General features: G+C 34.5%; 1 protein-coding gene across 2 annotated transcripts in view; it reads right to left on the minus strand.

Annotated features, from left to right (window-relative positions):
• The window catches only part of LOC136034970 (vitellogenin-like), a 72,481-nt gene that overhangs the window by 3,002 nt on the left and 46,307 nt on the right, over positions 1 to 23,172 (minus strand). Inside the window, exons 5-8 of one of the 2 annotated variants that reach the window (XM_065716529.1) lie at positions 16,947 to 17,097; positions 11,615 to 11,791; positions 4,381 to 4,518; positions 1,691 to 1,892 (exon numbers count right to left, since the gene is read on the minus strand). In XM_065716529.1, the coding sequence (XP_065572601.1) occupies positions 1,691 to 1,892; positions 4,381 to 4,518; positions 11,615 to 11,791; positions 16,947 to 17,097 (668 nt within the window). Of the gene's footprint in view, positions 1 to 1,690; positions 1,893 to 4,380; positions 4,519 to 11,614; positions 11,792 to 16,946; positions 17,115 to 23,172 lie in introns of both variants that reach the window. The other variant, XM_065716530.1, reaches the window with a different exon arrangement.

Genomic DNA, 23,172 nt, shown 5'->3' on the forward strand with positions numbered 1-23,172 from the left:
TTCCCACTGTCTTGAGAAATTCCCTATTGTTCTTCTTGTTTTTGGTGTTTGTGATGGAAAGGCAGTGTGGTCTTCGTCACTATTTACAAATTTTGATCGAAAGTTTTTCGGGAGATGATGGATGTGAGAGGATGCTTTTGCCCTCCTTTCACTTTCTACTATTGAAAAGGGCACTAGTCCTCTCAATTTCCTATTGAATGACCCCTTTTTGAAGTTTTTACAGCACTGCTTTCGAAAAAAAACTTATATGCCCCAAGGGCATGACTTACAACACTTGCCGTGAGGGCGATCAAAATCAAAATTTTGATTGGAACTCTCTGGGGAAATGATGGGCGTAGGGGAGCACTGCAGCCTATTAAAAAGGGCACTTGCGCTCTCAGGTTTCAATCAAATGAGGCCTTTTAAAGTTTCTACGAAAGCACTTTCTATATAAACCTTGTTTGTTCCCAGGGCAAAACTTACAACCCTAGCCATGAGGACTGTAGGCGGGGGGGGGGGGGGTTGTCATCCTGAAAGACATAATTTCTAAATCTTCTAACTAAGCTGAACAAAATGGTTATCTGACAATTTTGATTGAATTTCTTTGGGTTTTGGTGGGTGTGGGAGGGGGTTAGTTGCCCTCCAACCACTTTCGACTATTAAAAAGAGAAATAGCCTTTTTAATTTCCAATCGAATAAGCTCTTTTTGAAGTTTTTACGACATTCTGCTCACATCAATCTTTACTTAAGTAACGCTATAGGCCTGCCTATGATAAACTTGCGTATTTTTCAGCAAATATTGGCTAAATTAAGCACGTAAAAGCCAAAGAAGTAAATCATGAAAACAACACATGTAGGAAAAAAAGACAAAAATCAACTGAACGTTTTATTTTAATGGAACATGGCATCATTGTTGAAAAAAAGAAAGAATTTAAGCCATAACAAGTGAGAAAAAAGAATCGAAAATTAAAAGAGAATTCAAAGAAACAATCAAACCATGAGAGAGAGAGAAAGAGAGAGAGAGAGAGAGAGAGAGAGAGAGAGAGAGAGAGAGAGAGAGAGAGAGAGAGAGAGAGAGAGAGAGAGAGAGAGGTAACCACCATAAATTCTCACCATTATAAATTATACACAATTATAAATTCTTAAAAGGTGGAATGCAGGGCAAGAAACGCTGAAGAAAAATTTAAGTGTAGGAAGTGCCAAATTCGCTTCCGTTGTAAAGTTAGTAACGTAGACCTCCCACTTCAGATCACTCAAGATAGTGATACCCAGGAGTTTACACTGCTGAACAGATATCTCTGGAGGGATTAGCTGCTTGAATAAAAATATTGCAAAATTGATCATAATTTTAATTCAAATCTTAAGAATTAAATCATCAGTCGAAGAAAAATGAAAATATTGTGCTGAAATCCAGACAAAAAAGTACTGATCTTCATAAGACCACTTCTAGCCTCTTGCCCTAAACTGTTCGTTTCCTTCAAGCCAAATACTTTTCGAAAAGCCCAAGCTAAAAAAAATATTTTAAAAAACATAGAAAATTATGCAGATTTTTTTTTATTCTTGAATTTCTGAGTGGGTCTAACCCTTGCACTTCGTCTAACCAAAACTGGTATTGCAGTTTCTATATCAATATTTTCGGTCGTTTAAGTTATATAATTAATAGATTTGGCAACCAAACCAACTATTTAATACAACATAAATAGATTCTTACTTTCTGCCTTGAAGGAGCTTGCTTTTTTCGTACTTTGGAGTGAAATGGAGGCAACAGCTTTTGTCTGTGCTCCTCCGCCAGCTACTGACGACAATGGTCTGAGTAGATGAGTTTCTATACATTGTGAAGATTCAACAACACCTTTCTTAACCAGCAAACGGCACTCAGAATTGGCACGGAAAATAGGAACTGTCTGGGTTTTCTATAATGGTGTTTACTGATTAAAAAGATAAAAGGGCACAAATGAACGGTCACGAAGGAAATAATTTAGTCAAAACGAGTTTCAATGAAAATTTTCGGAAAACTAGGCATTTACATTTATGTATGATCATACCAAAAATAAATCCATTACTTTCCCTTTTTCCTGTTCCAACATAGGATAAATATTCCTGAGATTCAGTTATTATCTTATAAAACAAGATAAGAGCTTCAGAATTTTATCACTAAATTAAATTATCTTTTTTTTGCTAAAAGAATAATAGACTTCTATTTATTTATAGGTTCATATTCTAGCTATGGACAATACATTATTTAGTCATAAAATGTTCCACAGGTTATCATGGTACTCACAGGATGGTAAGTCTGACAACTTTGTGTATTATTGTGTGGTAAATCAAAGGTTTAAAATTGACAAAAGACCTTAGGTTCAATAGGAATGTTGTTATTGATCTTAAAAGTAAATATAACCATCTACAAGTGCCCAGAGTTCCTTTAAAGGTGAGATCTAGGAGGAGTAGCTACCCTCTGGGTAGTTAGGATATTTCTTTTGGTTCCCTGTATTTGCGACTTTTTCCTTCTTTTACTGAAAGCGTTTATCCTTCTGACTCCTCTAATACAGCTCATGAATAAATTTATCTCGCAATATAAAGGATAATATAATGTATATTATATAAACTATAATCTGCTACTATGTAATGAGCAACAATGTTAAGTATATAATATAAACGATGTATGTCATTAAAGCTCAAGCCACAATTCAAACAATACTTAAATGGGAAACGGCTCATATTCAATATATTTTTATTCTTTATGAAAAATACAGGCATATTTACATCTAAAGGCGAAAGAGTATACAAGGTTTGACTCCAAGCCAGAAAAATTTTGAGATATAAAGTCACCAAGTAACCGTGAATACTTTATGTATTTTTCCAAATACAGGAGTGTTTCAGAAAAATGAATAATATCTATCCAACCACACGATTTAAAAAGTGTAACACAACATATGTAAGAATACAGAATTAAGCATATAGGAACGCCAGTATAAATGAGTACAAAAATATTGAAGTTTTCCCTGCCTAATTATTGTTGAGCTCACAATCCTTCAATATGTCTTCAATTTTAAAACTAGATGTTTCGTAATCGATCCATGAATTGACATAACACAAGTTGTTCCTTTTTGTTAGTCAAAAACTTAGTGGAATCACTCAATAGAAACATCAAATCAGGGGGTGGGAATTGATTATAAAACCAACTTCATTTTGATTATAATGCCCTCCCAATCCTTAAGATTCCGTTCTATATCCCATTGGGATCAACTTGAATTCCAAATACTGGAATTATGATCTACTGGAATAGCAATTATCAAAAAATCTTCTTATTGTTTAATTCACTTGTTAGTCCTTCACAATTACGTAACTAAACCACTCAATTTTAGGTCTTTTGAACATTGCGCAATGTGTTATATGTTTTTTCAAGCCCATTGTGTAAGTATAGTGTCAAAGATAAAAGCATAATACAGTAGGTGAAAGCAAGTACCCCTGAGCAACAATGGCGACTTAAAAGTCTGAGCGGCAAGGAACACAATTTCTTTGTCATTTACATTGTCATTGTTATTACATTGTCTTTGTCATTACCTATCTTTTTTGTTCCCATGCGCTTGATGCTCAATCGCGTGGCAGAGGTCTGCTTTCTACAGGTAGCACTGGTTTCATCTATTGCCATTTCCCACTGCCCAATTTTTAGAATCAAATTAATAAAACAGCCCAATAGTTTCTCTCTTTTAACTACTAGTAAAAGAATAAAACTTTTAACTACTTTTTACTACTAGTAAAATTTCGTTCGTTTTTCTCCCTTTTTGCTCTTTATTGACCTTGTAAATCTTTTACTTTTAGTAGTTGTTAATATTTTTGAAATGTTATGACTTCCTCTCTCTTTCTTATTTTTGAATTATTATTACATGGATTTGACATAACATTCCACGAATCAAAGAACATTTGTTAGATTTTGTTATTTGTTAATGAATTCTTTAGCCATTTTACGCGGAGTTTTGTTTTAAACTATTTTATATTTTGATGCCAAATTGAATGCGCTGTTTTAAATTAACATGCCCTTTTTTTGTCTTGTATCTTTTTGTTGACTCCAACATTCAACTTTGGCCCATGATAGACATAAAAAAATAAAAAGTCTTATTTTATCCTATGAAGGTACAAATCCCAAGAACATAGAAACTTGATTTTTGGTAAGTACATACTGGCACTAGTGAAATAAAACCAAGAACAGGTTTCTTGAACATTTTTCAGGGAATAAAAAATGCAATCTCACCTTCACTTTGGTTCTACTCATTTTTACGTAGATTTATGTTTACATTCAGGTAAATAAAACGAGCAAAACAAAAGGCTATGAAAACTGTAGCCAGCCAGCTAGCTAATCTGACCAAGTGTTGGTTAGCAATGTAACTAAACAAAACTTACCGCAGAGGCAGAATAAGATACAGTAGGTACTGCTGAAAATCTTCCAAGGCGCCCACTGCATAGAGTCAAGTCCCGTTTCTTAAGAATCAATTTTTCAGTAATGGTATAATTGGTTGGACAGCGACCAGCAACATCAGTCTAAGATTCAAAAGAGGCTTAAAGAAGCCTAATATGAGTATTTCAACCCAATCAAAAAACATTACGCATTACAACGCATTAGGAAAAGCCAAAAACTCATTTGGCCTCCTCCAAGACTGAATACAACAAGTTTCAGCATCCAACAAACATTTAGATTTGTTTTCAGCACCAATAAGACAATGTGTGTCCAGGAAAACTGTGGTGTATGATGTTTATCATTTCAATTATTTATTGACAATTATTAACAAGATCTTATCACAACCAAATTCCCCTACAAATGCAAGGGCATAATACAGAGAAGGGATAGTAAAATAAAACCGCAAAATCCAAAAAAAATACTTATACCTTAGAGGGGTTAAAAAAAATTAGAAACATGAAACTAGCTTAATCACTAACATCATATTTAGAGAACAGTCTGTTTTTAATTGGCCTTTCAAATTATTTACTACACAATTTTGTCAAATTATGATTATTAATGAATTCTCCAGTTACTTTTGAATCCTGTAATTGAAGCCACAAACCCGTGGATGAGAAATATAGCCTGCATAAATAATTTAAAAATGGAAAGCTAAAAGTAGGGTCTTTAATAGAGAATTTGTAAAACTAAGCTCCAATAGAGAAATAATTATTTCAACAGATGTTTATTCGACGTGGTTCCCACTAGATATGTAAGGAATTTTTAAATATTTTTCTTCCCCTATGGATTTTTTATTACTATTTAAATATAGTCTAATTGTAGTATTTTTTATACAGAGCCCAGCATCTAGATTTAACTAAGGTCCTGTGATACTATTACAAAACATGATAACAAAACTGTGTGACATATTAACAACAATATTGTATATTACAGGAAACAAGTAAGTTTTTGAGACATTTAGTCTAAAAGTGGTGTTTTAGTAAAATAAATTTTAGGACAAATGAACTACTCTCCCTTTTTACAAACTACAACTAATAACTTACCACAGCATCAAGCCACCTGAACCCAACACAACTACGTACGCTCCTCCTTTAACACAATCTATTCTATGCCTCCCTCCTTACATCCTCCCAGGAAGTTTCCCTTGTATTTAAATCTTTATTTATTACACCTTTTCACCCCTGACCAAACTGTTTTCTATTAATATAGCATAACTTTAATGATATTCTGGTCATTAAAAACAAAAAGATAAGGAGAGACTTAATATTCTCATTTATTAAATGAGAACATTAAAAGTATGATTTAACTGAATTCAAAGGTTTTTGAAAAATGTTCTTTTTCTAAATATGATTATAATCATTAATTTTATAAGGTGCATCACTGATACAATAAAATTGTATTAAATCATTGAAATCAGTGTTTATTTTAATTGATGTGGGTTAAGGAAGAAGTTGAGTGTTGAGTTAGTGGTAGTAGGTAACATGATGTTGTAGTTACAATTTGTTTTTTAAATCTCTTCTGAGGTTAATCTTAATTATTATTGCAAATATTAAGATTAAGCTTAATTATTATCAGGGCACTTCTGTATCTTTAGTAAAGATAGTCATACTTGAAGACGTCTTAGGTAGTTTAAAACAAGGAGCAAGCAGCCCTAACATGGGTAAAATATTACAGTGAAGATAAGTGAAACAAAATCAGGAAAAAACAGTAGAAAAAGGCAACATTAAAGCAGTCACAAATGCTCTTCTTCCATCCTAATCTATTATGGTCCCTATTGTCTGGAAAATCATTAACAAAAACATGGTATAAATGAATAGCTTAGGATTAGCCAAGTTGTGAATAATAAGCATGGATATCTAACAAAATTGAAATCTCTGAAAGAATTTATTTATATATATATATATATATATATATATATATATATATATATATATATATATATATATATATATATATATATATATATATATATATATATATATATATATATATATATATAAATAAATTCTTTCAGAGATTTCAATTTTGTTAGATATCCATGCTTATTATTCACAACTTGGCTAGTCCTAAGCTATTCATTTATACCATGTTTTTGTTAATGATTTTCCAGACAATAGGGACCATAATAGATTAGGATGGAAGAAGAGCATTTGTGACCGCTTTAATGTTGCCTTTTTCTACTGTTTTTTCCTGATTTTGTTTCACTTGATTTTGTACCATTTTCAGAACTGCTTTCTCTTAATAAAGCATAAGTTTCATAGTATTCTGGTCATTAAAAACAAAGAGATAATGAGAGACTTAATATTCTCATTTATTAACTGAGAATAGTAAAATAGTTATTTAAGTGAATTTAAAAGGCTGTTGAAAAATAGATTGTTTTCTAAATATGAATTTAAAGATGAATTTTATTGAGTACATCACTGATAGAATAAACGGTATTAAATAATTAAAAGCAGTGTTTTATATTAATTGGTATGTGTTAAGGAAGAAGTTGAGTGATGATTTGGGAGTAGAAGGGCACACAATGTTGCAGTTGCATATTGTTTTTTTAAATCCCTTCTGAGGTTAATCTTAATAATTATTATATACTTTAAGATTAAGCTTCATTATTATTAAGACACTTCTATGCCTTTAGTCAAAATACTCATACATGAAGATGTCATGGGTAGTTTAAACAAGAAGCAAGAGACCCTAATGAAAATAAGATGTTACATTGAGTATTAGTCAAACAAAATAATAAAAAAAAAGTAGAAAAATGCAAAGTCAACAAGAAAATTGGATAAGACAGGGGTTATAAGCACACATATATCATATTTAATTTTCTTATATTAGCATCTTGATTTGACAAAAATACGTTGATCTTATAAAGATTGAAAGTAAAAAATCTCTTAATATTATTAGACTATTCCAATAACAAAAGAAACAAAAAGAAAATATTCTTTCTTTTTCTGATAAAACAAAATAAACTTCTTTGAATGAGGATTACATCTTACTACTTCTGCTAACAACAAATCACTGCAGCACAAAACCAGCTGAGGCTAACACAGTTCTAGCGTTTTACCAATGATAAGATTTATTTTAAACCAGGCATCTGGAAGAAAAGGCATTATATAGCAACAGCAAGCAGTTAACATCAGTAACATCCTCCTTCTTCCCTAGAAGAAGATTTTATCACTTACTCGCAGTGGAGACCCGACTGTTAGTATTGTTACTAGCGTCTCCAAGAAAAGGCACTAGGTTCGCTTCTATTAACGGACACAAAACAAAACTAGAGAACTCCTCATATGATAGTGATTTAACACACACTCGAGAGAAGGTGCTTGGCTCACTTCTCACTGGGTATTGTATACACTGTGTACAGACTTCAACTTCACTTCTCTTCTTTTGAATTTTTTTTTGTCAAGTTCATCAGTTCAGTTTGATTGGTGGCTTAATCTGCGTCCCATGACTCTATTTAGTTGCTCGTACATCCACTGGTGCTCCGTCCTTGGGTGGACTTGGTCTACTGGTAGTACGGAACAGGGCTGTTCCATCAAGTGAGAGAATATCTGATGATGCGGTAAACATTATTTTGTGTGTAAGTTATTCCGAAGCTGGGGCGATCACACTAGGAGTAACTGCATCACTTCCATTGCATTTTACTGGACTACATCTTTTTTGTGCCGGTGTCGATGGCAGTGAATTTGATAAGTTTTTTTGATTCCTCTGTAGAATTGTTCTAGCTTCGGTTTCGATATGGTATGATCTAGGACATGCTGCTGGTGCTATGATGCTGGTAGTGCTCAACTGGCCATTCTGTTTGTTTCTGGTAGGTCACTGTGTCACCCGAGTGGAGTCTAGACTTGGCATGTTTGTGAAAGTATCGTTTCTGTTTTGACTGAGCCTGTTCCCACTTCAGCACTTACTTTTTAGTTGGAACCACCTGCTTCCACAATTGATTTTATGTGCAGGGCAAGGTGGAACATAGTTGGCTCATTAGCAGTTCTGCAGGGGCGGCGCAGTTGTCTACAGGTGTATTCCTGTATTCTAGTAGACCCAAATACGGGTCTTCTCCGCCCTCACTTGCTTTGATGTAGATATCCTTGCAAGTGTTGACAGCCTTTTCTGCCTGTCCATTAGACTGCAGATAGATAGGGCTGGATGTCTTGTGCCTTATGCCCCATTCTTCAACGAACCGTTCAAACTTTGCAGATGAGTATTGCGTTCCGTCGTCTGAGATTATTGTGCGGGAGATATCGTGTTGAGCAAAATGTGCTTTTAGTTTGCTGATGACTTCTTTGGATAACAAGTTTTTTAATAGGTCGAGTTCAAAAAAGCGGCAGTGGTAATCGACTGTTATGAGATATTTCGCTTCGTTCCAACCAAACATGTCTGAAGCTACCAGCTGCCATGGTGCTAATGGAATCTGGGATTTCATTAAAAGCTCTATCTGGTTTGTACGGCTAGGTTTCTGGCAAGTGGGACAGTTTGAGATCAGTGTTTCGATATCACCATTCATCTTTGGCCAGTTGACGAGCATCCTGGCGTGTTTTTTGTCTCTACCATGCCAAGGTGGGAGACGTGGAGTTGCTTGAGGATTTGGGGTCGCATTTTCCTTTGGATAACGGTCCTTTCGCCTTTCAAAATGATGCCATTCATATATGAAAGCTCGTGTTTAAGGTCCCAGCATGCAAGAAGATCCGTGGCACATTGCTTTCTGGTGTTGGGCCATATACTTTGTATAGCTTCTCTAAGATGAATCTTTCTTGGTACGAAGTCGTATTTCCTCGAGCCTTGCATCGCTAACAGGAAGTACGCGTGTAATCTGGTAGACATACACCTCTATTTCTCTATGGAGCTTCTCTTCGATGTCAGGTAGATGCAGTCTCGATAAAGTGTCTGCGACTGCGATTCCTGTCTCTAGTCTGTAACTGAACTCTAGGTCATAGGATTGAATCTGAAGCATCATCATTGAGCTCTGCCAGGTGCTTTTTGATGTGGATTTCGGAGGATGGTTTCAAGGGGGGGGGTGGTCTGTGGTTACTTTTACATACCTGCCATATATGAAATGGTTGAAGTACTTGCAACCAAAGACTATTGCGTATAACTCCTTCTCAAGCTGTGAGTATTTCTCTTTAGCTTGGCTAAGGGAGCGTGATGCATATGCGACGATGTTGCTATTTGACGAGGTGTATGCTCCTAGACCGTGTGACGATGCGTCCCCGGTGAGGTTGATGGACTTGTTTGAGTGGTCGAGGCATGCTAAGTTTGTGACTGTTGAGTGTTTCATGTTCTGAAGGGCTTCGTCATACATCTTGGCCTACTTGAACAAGATGGCTTTACTGAGGTCACGCAGGGTTTTATTCTGTGTTGATAATTTTGGACTGTATTTTGCAAGATAGTTTAACATACCCAACAGAGTGGTAAATTCTTCTGAGTTTGACGGTGTAGGCATGTTGTTGTTAGTTTCGAGTTTGTCAGGATCTGGCTGCACTCCTTGCTCATTAATGTCATGTCCGAAATATGTACCACTTGTCACACAAAAGCTGCATTTCGCTTTTCGCTTTGTTGAACTTAATATCTTTTGCTCTGGCTCTCTCAAGTACAGCTCCTAGTTGCTTATTGTATTCCTCAAGGGTTTAACCGAAAACCAGGAGGTCATCAATGATGACAGCAAAACCGTCTAATCCCTCGAGAGCCTCTTCCATTCTTCTTTAGAATCTATTCTGGCAGAGATGATTGTCAAATAGCATCCGTTTAAAACGGTATTTGCCAAAGATGGTGTTGAAAATAGTTAAGTCTGCAGATTCATCATCCAAGACTAGCGACCAATACCCTGACCGTGCATACAATTTGCTATTTTACCCTATGGAGTTTGGATGTTACATCTTCCAGGGAGGGAATAGAGTAATAAGGTCTTCTGATTGACTTGTTCTAATCTACAGGGTCGATTCAAATTCTTAGACTGCCATTCTTTTTTCTACGGTGACCATTGAATTAACCCAGTCAGTTGGTTTAGAGACTTTTTCGATTATTCCTTGTTCTTCCATCCGCTTAAGTTGTGCTTCTAACTTTCCTCGAAGTGATGAGGGAATTCTTCTTGCTGGGTAGGCTGTAAGGAGTGTATTGTCTTTCAGATGCAGATGGTAATCTCCGTCTAATTTTCCTATTCCTTGGGAAGAAATCATTATAGCTACTGATTATTTCATCCGGTTTTGTCATGATGATTGCGTACATGTCCTTGACTGTGCTTTTCTCAACTTTACTGACATTCAGTACGAGTTTTACAATATTCAGATCAATGCTTGCCCGGAATCAGAGAATTGGCACTGAATCTTTTTCGACAATAAAAAATGGTAGGGTTTCAGCCTTGCTTGATTTGTGCTAGCAGCTCAACTCGCATACACCTCTAACAGGAATTTTGATCCACAGTAGCTTGTAAGTTTCTGAATATTTTGTTTCAGTGATGGCAGATGTGGTAAGGCGTCAAAATACTTGGCAGGTAAAATTTTAGCTTGTGCTCCTGCATTGAACTTGAATTTGACAGGTAAGGAGCGGTTCACCTCCCGTGTAATAAGGGCTTCATCTGTGCTTTTATTGGTTTTGTGCTCTATGGCATATAAGAAGACATCCTCTTCTCGTCACTATTGTCGGCTGGGCTATCCTTGTATTCCATCACTGCATCCACTGATTTGTTGCTTTTGCCCACACGTGCAAAGTGACTTGGCATTTTGCACTTTGTGTAGATTTTTCCCTTTGCAGGACAAGTGTGGCTAAGCGAGTATACTCCTCCACAAAAATAGCATTCCTTTGTTATTCTAGATGACACAGATGCATCTTCATTTTTTCTGACTGGATGTTTGTACTTCTGGACAGCATCAATTTCTTTCCTTATTTGTTATGGTTCTTGTACTTCAAATGTTGTTAGTTGTGCCTGTATATATATATATATATAAATATATATATATATATATATATATATATATATATATATATATATATATATATACACATATATATACCAGTGTAATAAGTACACCAGTGTAAATTTCTTTTTGTTTTTTTCTCCACTTTTCCAAAATAAACACAACATTTTGAAGATATATCGAAATTGGAAAGAGAAGAAAAATATAGAAATAAAGAGAAATAATAACAAAATAACCAAAAATTAAAAAGTTTAGACAGAAGAATTATAATTACCTCAATAGTAGAATTAGAAAATTTGAGACTATCTGGTGTATGTTGCAAAAGAGAAAGAATTGCCTTCTTGATGTTAAGAGCCCAAGTAACCTCCTCGTCATTTGGGCAAACCTTCTCAATTGTTCCATCTCTAAATGAGAATAGTAGAGGTTGTTTTTCTAGTGGCCCTACATCAACCTGAAAAGTAGAAACACGTGGTAATAAATGTTTTTGAGCGAATAGCATGGAAAAGAACATAGGCTATTATAGACAGAGCATAATAAAGATTTCCAACCAAAAAATTGAAGTCTCCAGATTCACAATTGGGAGGGAATATGAGCATAAGGAAGCATGATGTATTTAGTTGATGCCATCTCTCCCTCTTTGCTTTGGCACAGTTTAATTTTAGCTTTTTTTCCTAATTGTGAAAAAACATATTGACTGTCAAGGAAGTATCGCCTTTACCAACCTTCAGTTTTACTTGAATTCTTAGAAATGTTAGGGGGGAAAAGTTGTTAAAATTCTATGTACCCTAAACAAATTTGATCAAAATTCATTTTGGGTATTTTGTAGACTCAAATGATTAAGATCTGAACAATTTAGCCAAAGAGCTAATAGGTTTTTAAAGAGGGGTTGTCACAGATGATGTCTACTTTGAACAAGGTGGAAAAATTTTCAATGATTATTTTCTGTAGGCCAACCACTGTGGCAAAACTGTTTTCTCGAGTATTTTAGCTACTTGTGTCAGCTGTGTAATACGATATCGATTTTATCTTCTAATATGATAGGCAAAGTTTTGAAATAAAAAAAATTACTATTTCTAAGGAGTAATCGACCGAATTAGTATAAGATAATCTAATCGTATAGATAATTTAATCGCATTGAATTTCCTGATCGTACCAACTAAAGACAATTAAAAAAAAAATAGCAACAAAGACCAAACTGCCTTTCCATAACAAACAAATACAAAGTAGAAGCAATGGGGAAAATTTTTTCAAGACAGTGGAAATCTTTATCAGAGATATTCTTTAAGGTAATGGATACCCCATTCCTTTTGTCAATAAGATAATTAAATGTAGACGAGAAATACATTTTTGTAAAATCGAAGAAGATATCTCACAATGTGAGGGTACTGATAAGGCCTCAAATATTGTCTATCTTCGGTATATTCCAAAAATCACAACAAGAGTAAAAAATATTTGCACAAACAATAATCTGTGTGTAGTTTTTACTAATAATTTTAAAATCGTTAATTTCTTAAATTCCGGTAAAGATAAGACACCAGTTACTTGCCAAAGAGGGGTCTATCAAATACCTTGTGATTTTGGAAATTACTATGTTGGCAGGACCCATCAGAATCTAGAAAAACGGCTACAACGCATAAAAAAGACATAGACAAAGCATTAATTTCAAATATTTCCAACAACTCCTTCGATTTTGCTTTAGGTTTGCATATATTTAAGAATCCCTCTCACATGATATTTTTTGAAAAATCTTCACTCATCAGCAATGATTTGGGGATAAAACTGGTGGTCCGGGAATCAATCAAATTAGTCTCAAAATAAATAATAATATTTCTCTCAACAGGGACTTAGGGGAGTACTCACTACATTCTTTATACTCAAGTTTAATTAAAAATGATCTAACGAAATATTTTACTAAACCAATTTATAATAGTATTGAACCCGTTATGAAAAGGCCTTTGAGACAGGCTGCTAAAAATGCAAGGTTGGCTCTGAGACATTACATTTGATCACTTTGTTATGTTTTGTTTGAATGAATTTATCTTCTCACTTCAATCTTTTTGCCAGTCCCGGTTTAACTTCGTTGAAGTAAGGATGCTAGGACTGTTTCAAAAAAGTTTTTAACATTGTTAGTTTTAATTTTCGCGTTTTAATTTAAGTTTAATTATGTATACATATTTTTTTTTCTCTCTCTCTTTCTCGTATTGTGCTGAAAACGGCCCTTGGACATAGGGCCGAAATATTCACAGAATTGATTTTCACTGTCTTGAACAAATATTCCCTATTGCTTCTACTTTGTATTTGTTTAATAAAGATAATTAAAAATCATAACATGAAGCTCAGAAAAAAACACCTGCTCCATTTGTTAAAAATGGAGCTGCATTCCATAAAAATGGCTTATCCCATTTCGGTTTCTGAGGATCCTTTCATCAAAAACGGTAAGTTGCATAGTTACATTTTCTGTGACAGAATAAAAGAGAAGCTACTTTGCTCTAGAAAATTATTATCCCTTTTATTTCCTCCTTGCTCATTAAGTGGTCAAGTTCAGCGAAACAATTAATCATCTGGTAGAGAAATTTTCTGTCAATCTTTCCTCTGTGCAGGTATAACAAATAAAATATTTCCACCTAAGCAGGAGTAATTATGGGGGGCTCAGAAAAAAATTTCTGACTCAATGTTCAGAAATTAAATATTGCACGATTATGTTTCAGGTTACGAGCAGATTCGTCAGAAATGTGAAATGTAATGACAAAGTTACAGATATTTATAAATAGTTACACGCTCTGGATAAAGAAGAGAACCCACTGCCAAAATTTGTTATTGAGAATCCGTGCTCTGTTCCCACTTTAGGCAATGCAGTAGTGGCTACTCCGGGTTTGAAAGTAAACGAGCTAAGTCCTAAATGCTGATGCTGAACTTTTAAAAATTTTTGAATTAACCTCCCCACCCCCAACTCCCCCAAAGAGAGCAGATCCGTTACGGTTATGTCAACCCCGTATCTAGGACTTGTGCTCATTTTTTCCACCAAGTTCCATCCCGATTTCTCCACTCTAAGCATTTTCCAAGAGTTTAGGTTCCGCCCCCTTCCCAACATCCCCTTCACCAGATAAGGTTGAAATTTAATGTAAGAGCTCTGCGACAAGATATCCTTCCAAACATCAAATTTAATTTTTTTTTTTTTAGTAGTAGAACAAATTTATTAGAAAAAAACATTTCTTAATCAATAGCACAACATAAGCGAAGCTTGCGAGGCTGTGCTAAATTCAAAGAAAAAAAAGAGACAATATGGAGAATAAGAAGTTATGGAGAATGAGACCATATACCGAGATCAACAAAAAACAAAAAAAACATAAACAATACACTCCCTTGCGTGACCCCAAGACTACAGCAAAAAAAAAAACATAAATATTACAAATGAATAAGCTATGTAAAATTTATATTAGTTAATCAGTTTCAAAAGCATACCTACCGAGCAACTCCACACGTAAATCAGACTTAAACTGGTCAAGGCTACCTATTTCCTTGATATCTATACTCAGTTTATTCCAAAGTTTTGAAGCTCTGAAATAAGTGAAAAAGAAGACCTACTTGAAACTAATCGAGGAACCTCAGTATTACCTCGTATCCGAGTATTGTGGTGGTGAACATCAGACCTCTCACAAAATATTCCTGTAAAACAATCGGGAAGGCTACCTCTGTAATACCTATATATAAAAATCAACGTATAAAAATCACGTAATCCAGCTGCAGGCATTATATTTAAATCACTATACATAGATCTCAAAGACTCCCGATTCCCAACACCACAAAAAACTCGGACAGCATTATTCTGGATCACACGGATTGGATGAACTATCGAAGGGAAAGTACCAAGCCAAATCGACGAGCAATACAAAATGTACGGGTGAATCAGGGAAAAATATAACAATCGTAGAACATTTGGAGGGAAAATATGTTTTAATTTGCGCATCATACCTAAGTTACGTGACAATATTTTCGAAACTGACTTCACATGATCTTTAAATGATAGGGTTTCATCAACATTGATTCCGAGGTATTTGGTGAATCTTGTTCGTTTAATAATTCCCCGCTCCGAAATTATTTCCATAAACCAAGGGTAAAAATTCGGAGATCGAGAGAAAATAACAAAATTTGACTTATCTATATTCAGGTCAAGGTGGTTTATTTTAAGCCATGTACATATCCTGCTCATTGCTGCATTTATCATTGACATGAGCAGTTCTTCTGTAGGGGCAACACACACCAAAGTTGTATCATCAGCAAATAAGGGCATAGTAAGCTGGATCTTACTCCTACCATTGTCAACAAAGTTGTCAATTCTGGGCAGAGCTTTCACAACATGCGGTAGATCATTAATAAAAATCAAAAACAGAGTCGGACCCAGTACCGATCCTTGGGGAACCCCCCAATTAACAACATTTTTACTAGACAAAAATTCTTGTAAATTGACATACTGCTGTCTATTTTGAAGATAACTCCACAGCAAACTCATTAAGATCCGATCACCCCTTCGCAAGTTAAAAATACCTCATTTTTCAAATTTTTCAGAATTAACCCCCCCCACTCCCCCAGAGAAAGCAGATCCATCCCGGTTATGTCAATAACGTATCTAGGAATTTTGCTGATTTTTTCCACCAAGTTTCATCCCGATCCTTCCACTCTAAGCGTTTTCCAAGATTTTAGGTCCCCCCCCTCAATTCCCCCCAATGTCACCGAATCCAGTCGGAGTTTAAAATAAGAGCTCTGAGACACAATATCCTTCCAAACTTCAAATTTCATTAAGATTCGATCACTCCTTCGTAACTTAAAAATACATCATTTTTCTAATTTCTCAGAATTACCCCCCCCCCCCACTTCCCCGAAGAGAGTGGATCCGTCCCGGTTATGTCAATCACGTATTTAAGACTTGTGCTTATGTTTCCCACCAAGTTTCATCCCGATCCCTCCACTCTAAGCGTTTTCCAAGATTTTAGGTCCCCCCTTAATTCCCCCGATGTCACCAGATCCAGTCGGGATTTGAAACAAGAGCTCTGAGACACGATATCCTTCCAAACTTCAAATTTCATTACGATTCAATCAATCCTTCATAAGTTAAAAATACCTCATTTTTCTATTTATTCCGAATTAACCAGCCTCCCACCCCCACCCCCAGATAGTCAAATCGGTAACATTTATTTTCTAATTTCTAATTTAATTTGGTCCGGTCCCTGATACGCCTGCCAAGTTTGATCGTCCTAGCTTGCCTGGAAGTGCCTGAAGTAGCAAAACCGGACAGACCGACAGACAAACAGACAGACTGACAGAATTTGCGATTGCTATATGTCACTTGGTTAATACCAAGTGCCATAAAAAGCAAATAGACATACAGATATCATTTTTCGACCTTCGAAAGACGGCTGTTAATATAAAAATTTATTTTAATATCTCTCAGGTAAGCAGACTCAATATTTTATCCATTTGGTACATGACAAATAATTGAATTGAGACTCTTAAACCCTAATGATGTTGTTAAACCCCCCAAAAAATTAAAACCCTAAAGATGTTGTTGCACTGTCGTCTATTTCGTAAAAAAGAAAAGAAAAACTTACAGAGATCATTCTTCTGAGTTTGGTGTCAAATTCTGTTGATTTGTTAATAGCTGATTTGTCAAAATAGGGCAATCCTTGCTCTTTCCTTGCCCGTCCAATCCTTGCTTCGGCTGCTCTATCATCTAACATTTGTGCAGCTGGCAAGGATTCCCTACGAGTTAGATGATCCTAAACAATACGAACTATATATATATATATATATATATATATATATATATATATATATATATATATATATATATATATATATATATATATATATATATATATATATATATATAGTCACTTAATAGACATAAATACGTTTGAAATATAGAAAATACGCAAAAAATGGTTACTTGCAACAAGATGATAAATTGAAACTGAAAAAAAGTAAATAAATTAAGGGAAAAAAGTGTTATCTACCATGTACAGGCACTTTTAGAAACAGGTAAAATAGGAAAATAGGCACAATAACAAAATACCGGTAAGGAGTAGCTTTTCAAGATACGTTTAAAAAAAAAAAATCTTAATAGTCTTTTTCAAGTATCTGTAGCTAAATTATGTACTGCAAAAACGTGTTTGCTGTCACTGTTGCCAAACACAGGCTCCAATAATTGGGCAATCAGTTTTTAAACTCCCGACGTTTTAACGTTCTCAGAATGTTTTAAACGTTTTTAATAAATATCGATAATCTTCAGTTCTATATTTTTCAAAGCAAATTCGTTATAATTTGACGGAACATTTTTATTTGACAACATTGGCGAGATAGTTATGTGTTTAATTCTAATTCTGCAATCCCAAAGCGTGTTTAATGTCACTGTTGCCAGACACATGCTCCAGGAATTGGGAAGTTTTTAGATTCGGTACGTTCTTAACATTCTTAAAGTGTCTTAATGAATATAAAAAATCTTCAATTCTGTATTTTTCAAAGCCTATTCGTTATAATTTGACAAAACATTTTCATTTGACAACATTGCCAAAATAGTTCTGTAAGCCTTAATTTAATCCCAAGTGTTAAAATTTTTATTACATCGAGGAACAAGGATTTGCCGCTGCCGTACCTAAGGATATTTTGTCGGAAAATATTACATAACTGCATGAGCAGATGTTTTTAAACAAAAATGAAATTCAGGATTTTTCATAATTTTACATGATATAAAGGGTTGTGTAGTTATAAATTTTAAAAATCCTTAAAATCCAACTTTGACGTTAAAGAGCGGTAAAGGTTATCGAGACTAACAGAGAGTAATCTTTAGCACCTTGATAAAATATTAATAATAATAACTGGTGCCACTGACAGTACAACGTCACCAAGAAAATTAATTTAAACGTTAATAAAAATTTAATGTTTGACAATTAATTTGATTCAAGATATTAATTTAAAGTTACTAAAATTCAACTTTCATTCAAATTTTTTTTTGATCCAATAAATTGAGCAGCTGTACCACAGAATTAGAAGAATATCAAACTGGTGAAAAAAATTTCACCGGAATCAAGTTCTGGATATACTGCACCTATCAATTGCACTGATTAAGTCTAATGAAGTTTCATATAAAACTTAGTTAGAGACAACGCTGCAGTGTTGTCTTTGTAAATGGTCTTTGTAATTTCTTTGCCAAAGGAATGGAGCAATGGATTTTTGTTAGTGGAATAAACACTGAAAAATAATTTTTTTATAAATCTTTAGACACCAATATTGGTCATATCACGAAGATTTGGTGCGTAAAAGTAGCATGGTTAGACAGCTTAATAGTTATTGTTTTTAGCAGTGCTTCCAATATGTCACGTTTTACCGACATTGTCGGATTTTTGGCCCTCTTTGTCGGAAAAAAGAGCAGAGAAGAAAATAGGTCAAAATACGAACAAGTTGTTTTTTTTTTCGTTGTTTGTTAATCTTTTTCTCTAAGATTTTCCAGGAATACTTGAAAGATAATTCCTTGGGGCCTTTTCCAAGAAGAAAGGAGTAATTTTTTTTAAAGTCAATATTATGGTGAAGATATTATGGTGAAGATATTAAATGAAAGTGTTGCTTCCGCAACATTCATCAGTAAAGCCAGCCAAAGCATGCAACACTTAAATCTGTCTTTGCAGCGTAACTTTAGTTTTGGTTATATATGGTAGGGGTACAATAAGATATATTCAGCTTGTCAGTTAAGAAGTGTTCAAGTTAACTGTTAAATTTAGATGGTATATAAAAAAAAAAACTTACGAAAGATTTCATCATGGCTCGCTTTACATCATCAAGATTGATCTTGAAGCTGCAGGGTGGATCTTTTATAAGAAGCACACGCTGCAGGTAAGTTTATTTAAGATGGAGAAGGATTAAAAAACTATTTCAACCTTGCAACCCGCTCCGTAGAACATACGAACATAACAGAAGAGCCTGGCCATCTCGTCCGATTCTTTGATATATCTATTGGTATCAAAGTTGTACTATTTATATTCCGTCAGCCGGTCCTGGAGTGTTTTCGGAAAGTGCTCTTTTCCGCTTCGAAATTTCGGAAACACGACACAAATGAGTGTTCCTTTTCGCTACATGCATTTGCAGCAAAACCCAGCATGTCGAGTAAGGGTCATTTACATAAAGCTTTTATTCATAATTTAGGCTGTTTTAAACCGCGGCATTTGAAAGTAGCAGAGGAAATGAACTCTTCCCTGCTTTTAAGACGTGCATCTTTAAGACCGAATGCGCCACTGGCGTGACATTCTAGCTTCTAAAACTAGTGGAATCAAAGTTTTTGATAATTTTGTGATTAGTTTTTTGATAGTTTTGATCGATTGGCTCTTTCAGAATTTTTTTTTCGATAGCCCTTTCGAGCTTTTCGGTCAAAAATGCTGTTTTGCTCTACAAAGTGACGGAAACTGTGCCACAGTTTCCTCTGGCACAGTCTCTATTGATACTCAGCAAGAGTAATAGAAACTTTCAATTTTTGCTGGAATGAACCCCCACTTGATATTTTAGGACTATTGGCTTGGTAAGATCACCTCTAAAAGAAATAAAGCAAATGAGAAGTTTATAGGGATCTTAGGATATTGCCGGTGGCGGGTCTTCATCATTTTTATATATTAGTGTTTATGTATAGGTACAATTTGAACCAGCTGCTGGAGTGTTTTAACGGAAGCAAAGTAATTTTAGCTTGCTTCAGGCACCTCCTGCTTCATTAGATAAATGTCTTGTCTCCAATTAAATTACAAAAAGAATATCAAACTTCATTCCTTTCAAGAACAAGTCTATGGTCAGTTTTGTTGCGCGAAAGCAGTTTGGGCTTATTCTTAGAGATGAATTGTGAACTAACATTTACATAAAAAAGCTATGAAATCTAAATAAATTGACGTATTGATTAAACTCCGCAAGAAACAAACAGTTCTCTTGTGTTTTTTATTGCTTTTTTTACAACAAATTAATAAACAATTGCTGTAACAAAGAATTAATTTAATATTTGTTTTAGAAACTATTTAACATGCAAAGAACAATATCTTGCCAAATATTTTATAATCTGTTTGTACTTATGTATATGCATCCTCCCATACATAGAACATAAATCATTTCGCTGTTTTTTCTGATCTTGTTATTAACTGGGTGAAAGTCTTGTGCGAATTTCAACTTTCAGACCATCTGTCAATTGTTTCTTGTTTCTGAATAGTGTACTTGTTTCCTCACCGTATCCATCCTAATTTGAAAGTCTCTAAATTTGTTCGTAATTGGTTAACGCTTAATTTGAAATTATTTATATTTTCGCCAGATTTTATTCTGGACAAGATTCCTTGTCCTCCACATATACAAGATTTGTGGGAAATATGAGGTATAACTAATCCATGAAATATCAGCGGGGTACGAAACATATGAAATATATGACAAATTTGTTGCAAAATTAAACCAATAAAATTAAGCAGGCTGTAGTACGCTCACATATTTGACTTTTTGTCACAACTCAACTTTCTAAGACAATAAAGAAAACTTCAGCGTAAAGAGCGAGGAGATGAGGAAGGATAAACTCTTTCATACGGAATAGGTTCTGTTCGTTTTAAGTTTTAATATTGCTCCTTACATGTAGCTAAGAAAAACTTGCTTTTTTATTATTATTTCATTTCTGAACGTTTTTGAATTAAACTCCACATAAATAATTAAAACAAAATTCCTTTATTATTTCTTGTTTTTGCTAAATGGCTTTCTTATAGTTTTGGGGTGAGAGGGGGGGGGTTATTCTTAAAAATGCGAATAATTTTTTTAATTTTTTTACGAACATTTTTGCTAGTAATAAACACATGTACCTTACGAATTAACTTACGTAACGAGCTTCTATATTTGTTTATTTTTATTACGCACATGAGGGGGCTTGCCCTATTTTAAATACCTCGCTCCTTACACTAAAGCTTGAATTTTGTCCTAAATCTTTAAGAACGACCCTTAAATTACAAAGGCCGTAGAAAAAATAGTTAAAATTACTAAAATACTTTAACGTAAGGAGCGAGATACTGTGGAGGAGACGGACCCCTAACATACGTAATATTTTGTGTTCGTTTTAAGTTTTAATGCTGCTCATTACTTCCAGCTGAAAAAAATTATTTTCTCATTGTTTCTTTTTTAAATAATGCTAGAAAATCCTGTGTCACCTTCATAGAAATTCTCTTCCCTCATGATAAATTCCTCCATGGAAAGATCCTCCAACGTAACCCCTTCTCTCCGACCTCACGTGACAATAACCATTACTATATGTAAACAATGGTCAAAGTTTGTAACTTGCAGCCCCTCCTCTTGGGACTGTGGGGGATCCGTAATCTGTCACGGCATCCGTAATCCGTCTTCTTGCAAAAAAAAACAAAATTCCACATCTTAATAGATAAGAGCTTCAAACTTCTACATTGAGGTTCTCTGACATGCTGAATCTAATGGTGTGATTTTTGTTAGGATTCTCAGACTTTTAGGGGGTGTTTCTTAAACTTGACTTGACGAAACTTATGTATTTAAAATCAGCATGAAAATGTGATTCATTTGATGTTGCTATTGGTATAGAAATTCCATTGTTTTTAGTTTTAATCACTATTGAGCTGGGTCGCTCCTTACTATAGTTTGTTACCATGAACTGTTTGACAAGTCCAAGGTCGAATTTCTTGCGCGAAAGCAGTTTGGGCTTATTCTTAGAGATTAATTGTGAATTTACATTAACATAAGAAAAGCTATGAAATCTAAATAAATTTACGTATTGATTAAACTCCGCAATAAACAAACAGTTCTCTTGCGTTTTCTATTGTTTTTTTTTACAACAAAATTAACAAGCAATAGCTAAAGCTAGTAGTTAAATATTTCTTTTAGAAAATATTTGACAGGCAAAGAACAATATCTTGCCAAATAAAATACAGATTGTGTTGTAGATAAAGAATCGGTTTTTACTTAAGTATATACATTCTCCAATATATAGAAGCTAAATCATGTCGTAGTTTCCTCTGATCTTGTTATTAACTGGGTGAAAGTCTTGGGTGAATTCTATCTTCCAATAGTTTCTTGTTTCCAAATAGTGGAGTTGGCTTCTCACCCTATCCATCGTAATATGAAAGTCTTTAAATTTGCTCGCAATTGGAAAAAACTTAATTCATAATTATTTATACTTTCGCCGGATTTTATTCTGAACAAGATCTGTATTCCTCTCCACCTTTTACATAAATCACTTCAGCTTCCTGACATTGAAATACAGCGGTGTTTGGATGTTTATTCGGCGGAAGTTTTTGCGGAAGATTAGGAAGTTTCTCTTTGTAGAGTTCGTAAAGATATTGTTCCCGGCTAGTCTTCAAATCCTGATCTTCTCTTGCCACTTTGCAGAATTTTGGTTTTTGTTATGGAGAGATTTTGGTCGTTCGAAAACTGGTATCCTCAACGGTTTGTGCGTCCGTACAAATAGAATATTATCAAAAGTTGTCGCAGTTCATAGGAAAAATTTCACATATTGTAATTCTGCTGAAGCAAGGTTCAACTGGAATTATCTTTTCAGAATGATTTCACAAACACGGGTCAATGCTTCTTCTGCTTATGCTTCTGATATTTCAGACGATAAATGGTATTCGTATTATTAATCCAAATTTTTTTCACCTAATCCTGAGCTTGAGCAACTTTAGGAAGCGATGCTTGAAGAAATATCAGCTGCTTTGCAGCACACAAATTTTGTCGTTGCTTCTGAGTCTGTTGAAAAAGCTAATTATCAACTAAAGCAAAGATTATCTAGTAGTATTGACCGTATAAGTGCTATTC

The sequence above is a fragment of the Artemia franciscana genome, chromosome 13 (assembly GCF_032884065.1).
Source record: "Artemia franciscana chromosome 13, ASM3288406v1, whole genome shotgun sequence".
In the NCBI taxonomy this organism is placed as follows: Eukaryota; Metazoa; Arthropoda; class Branchiopoda; order Anostraca; family Artemiidae; genus Artemia; species Artemia franciscana.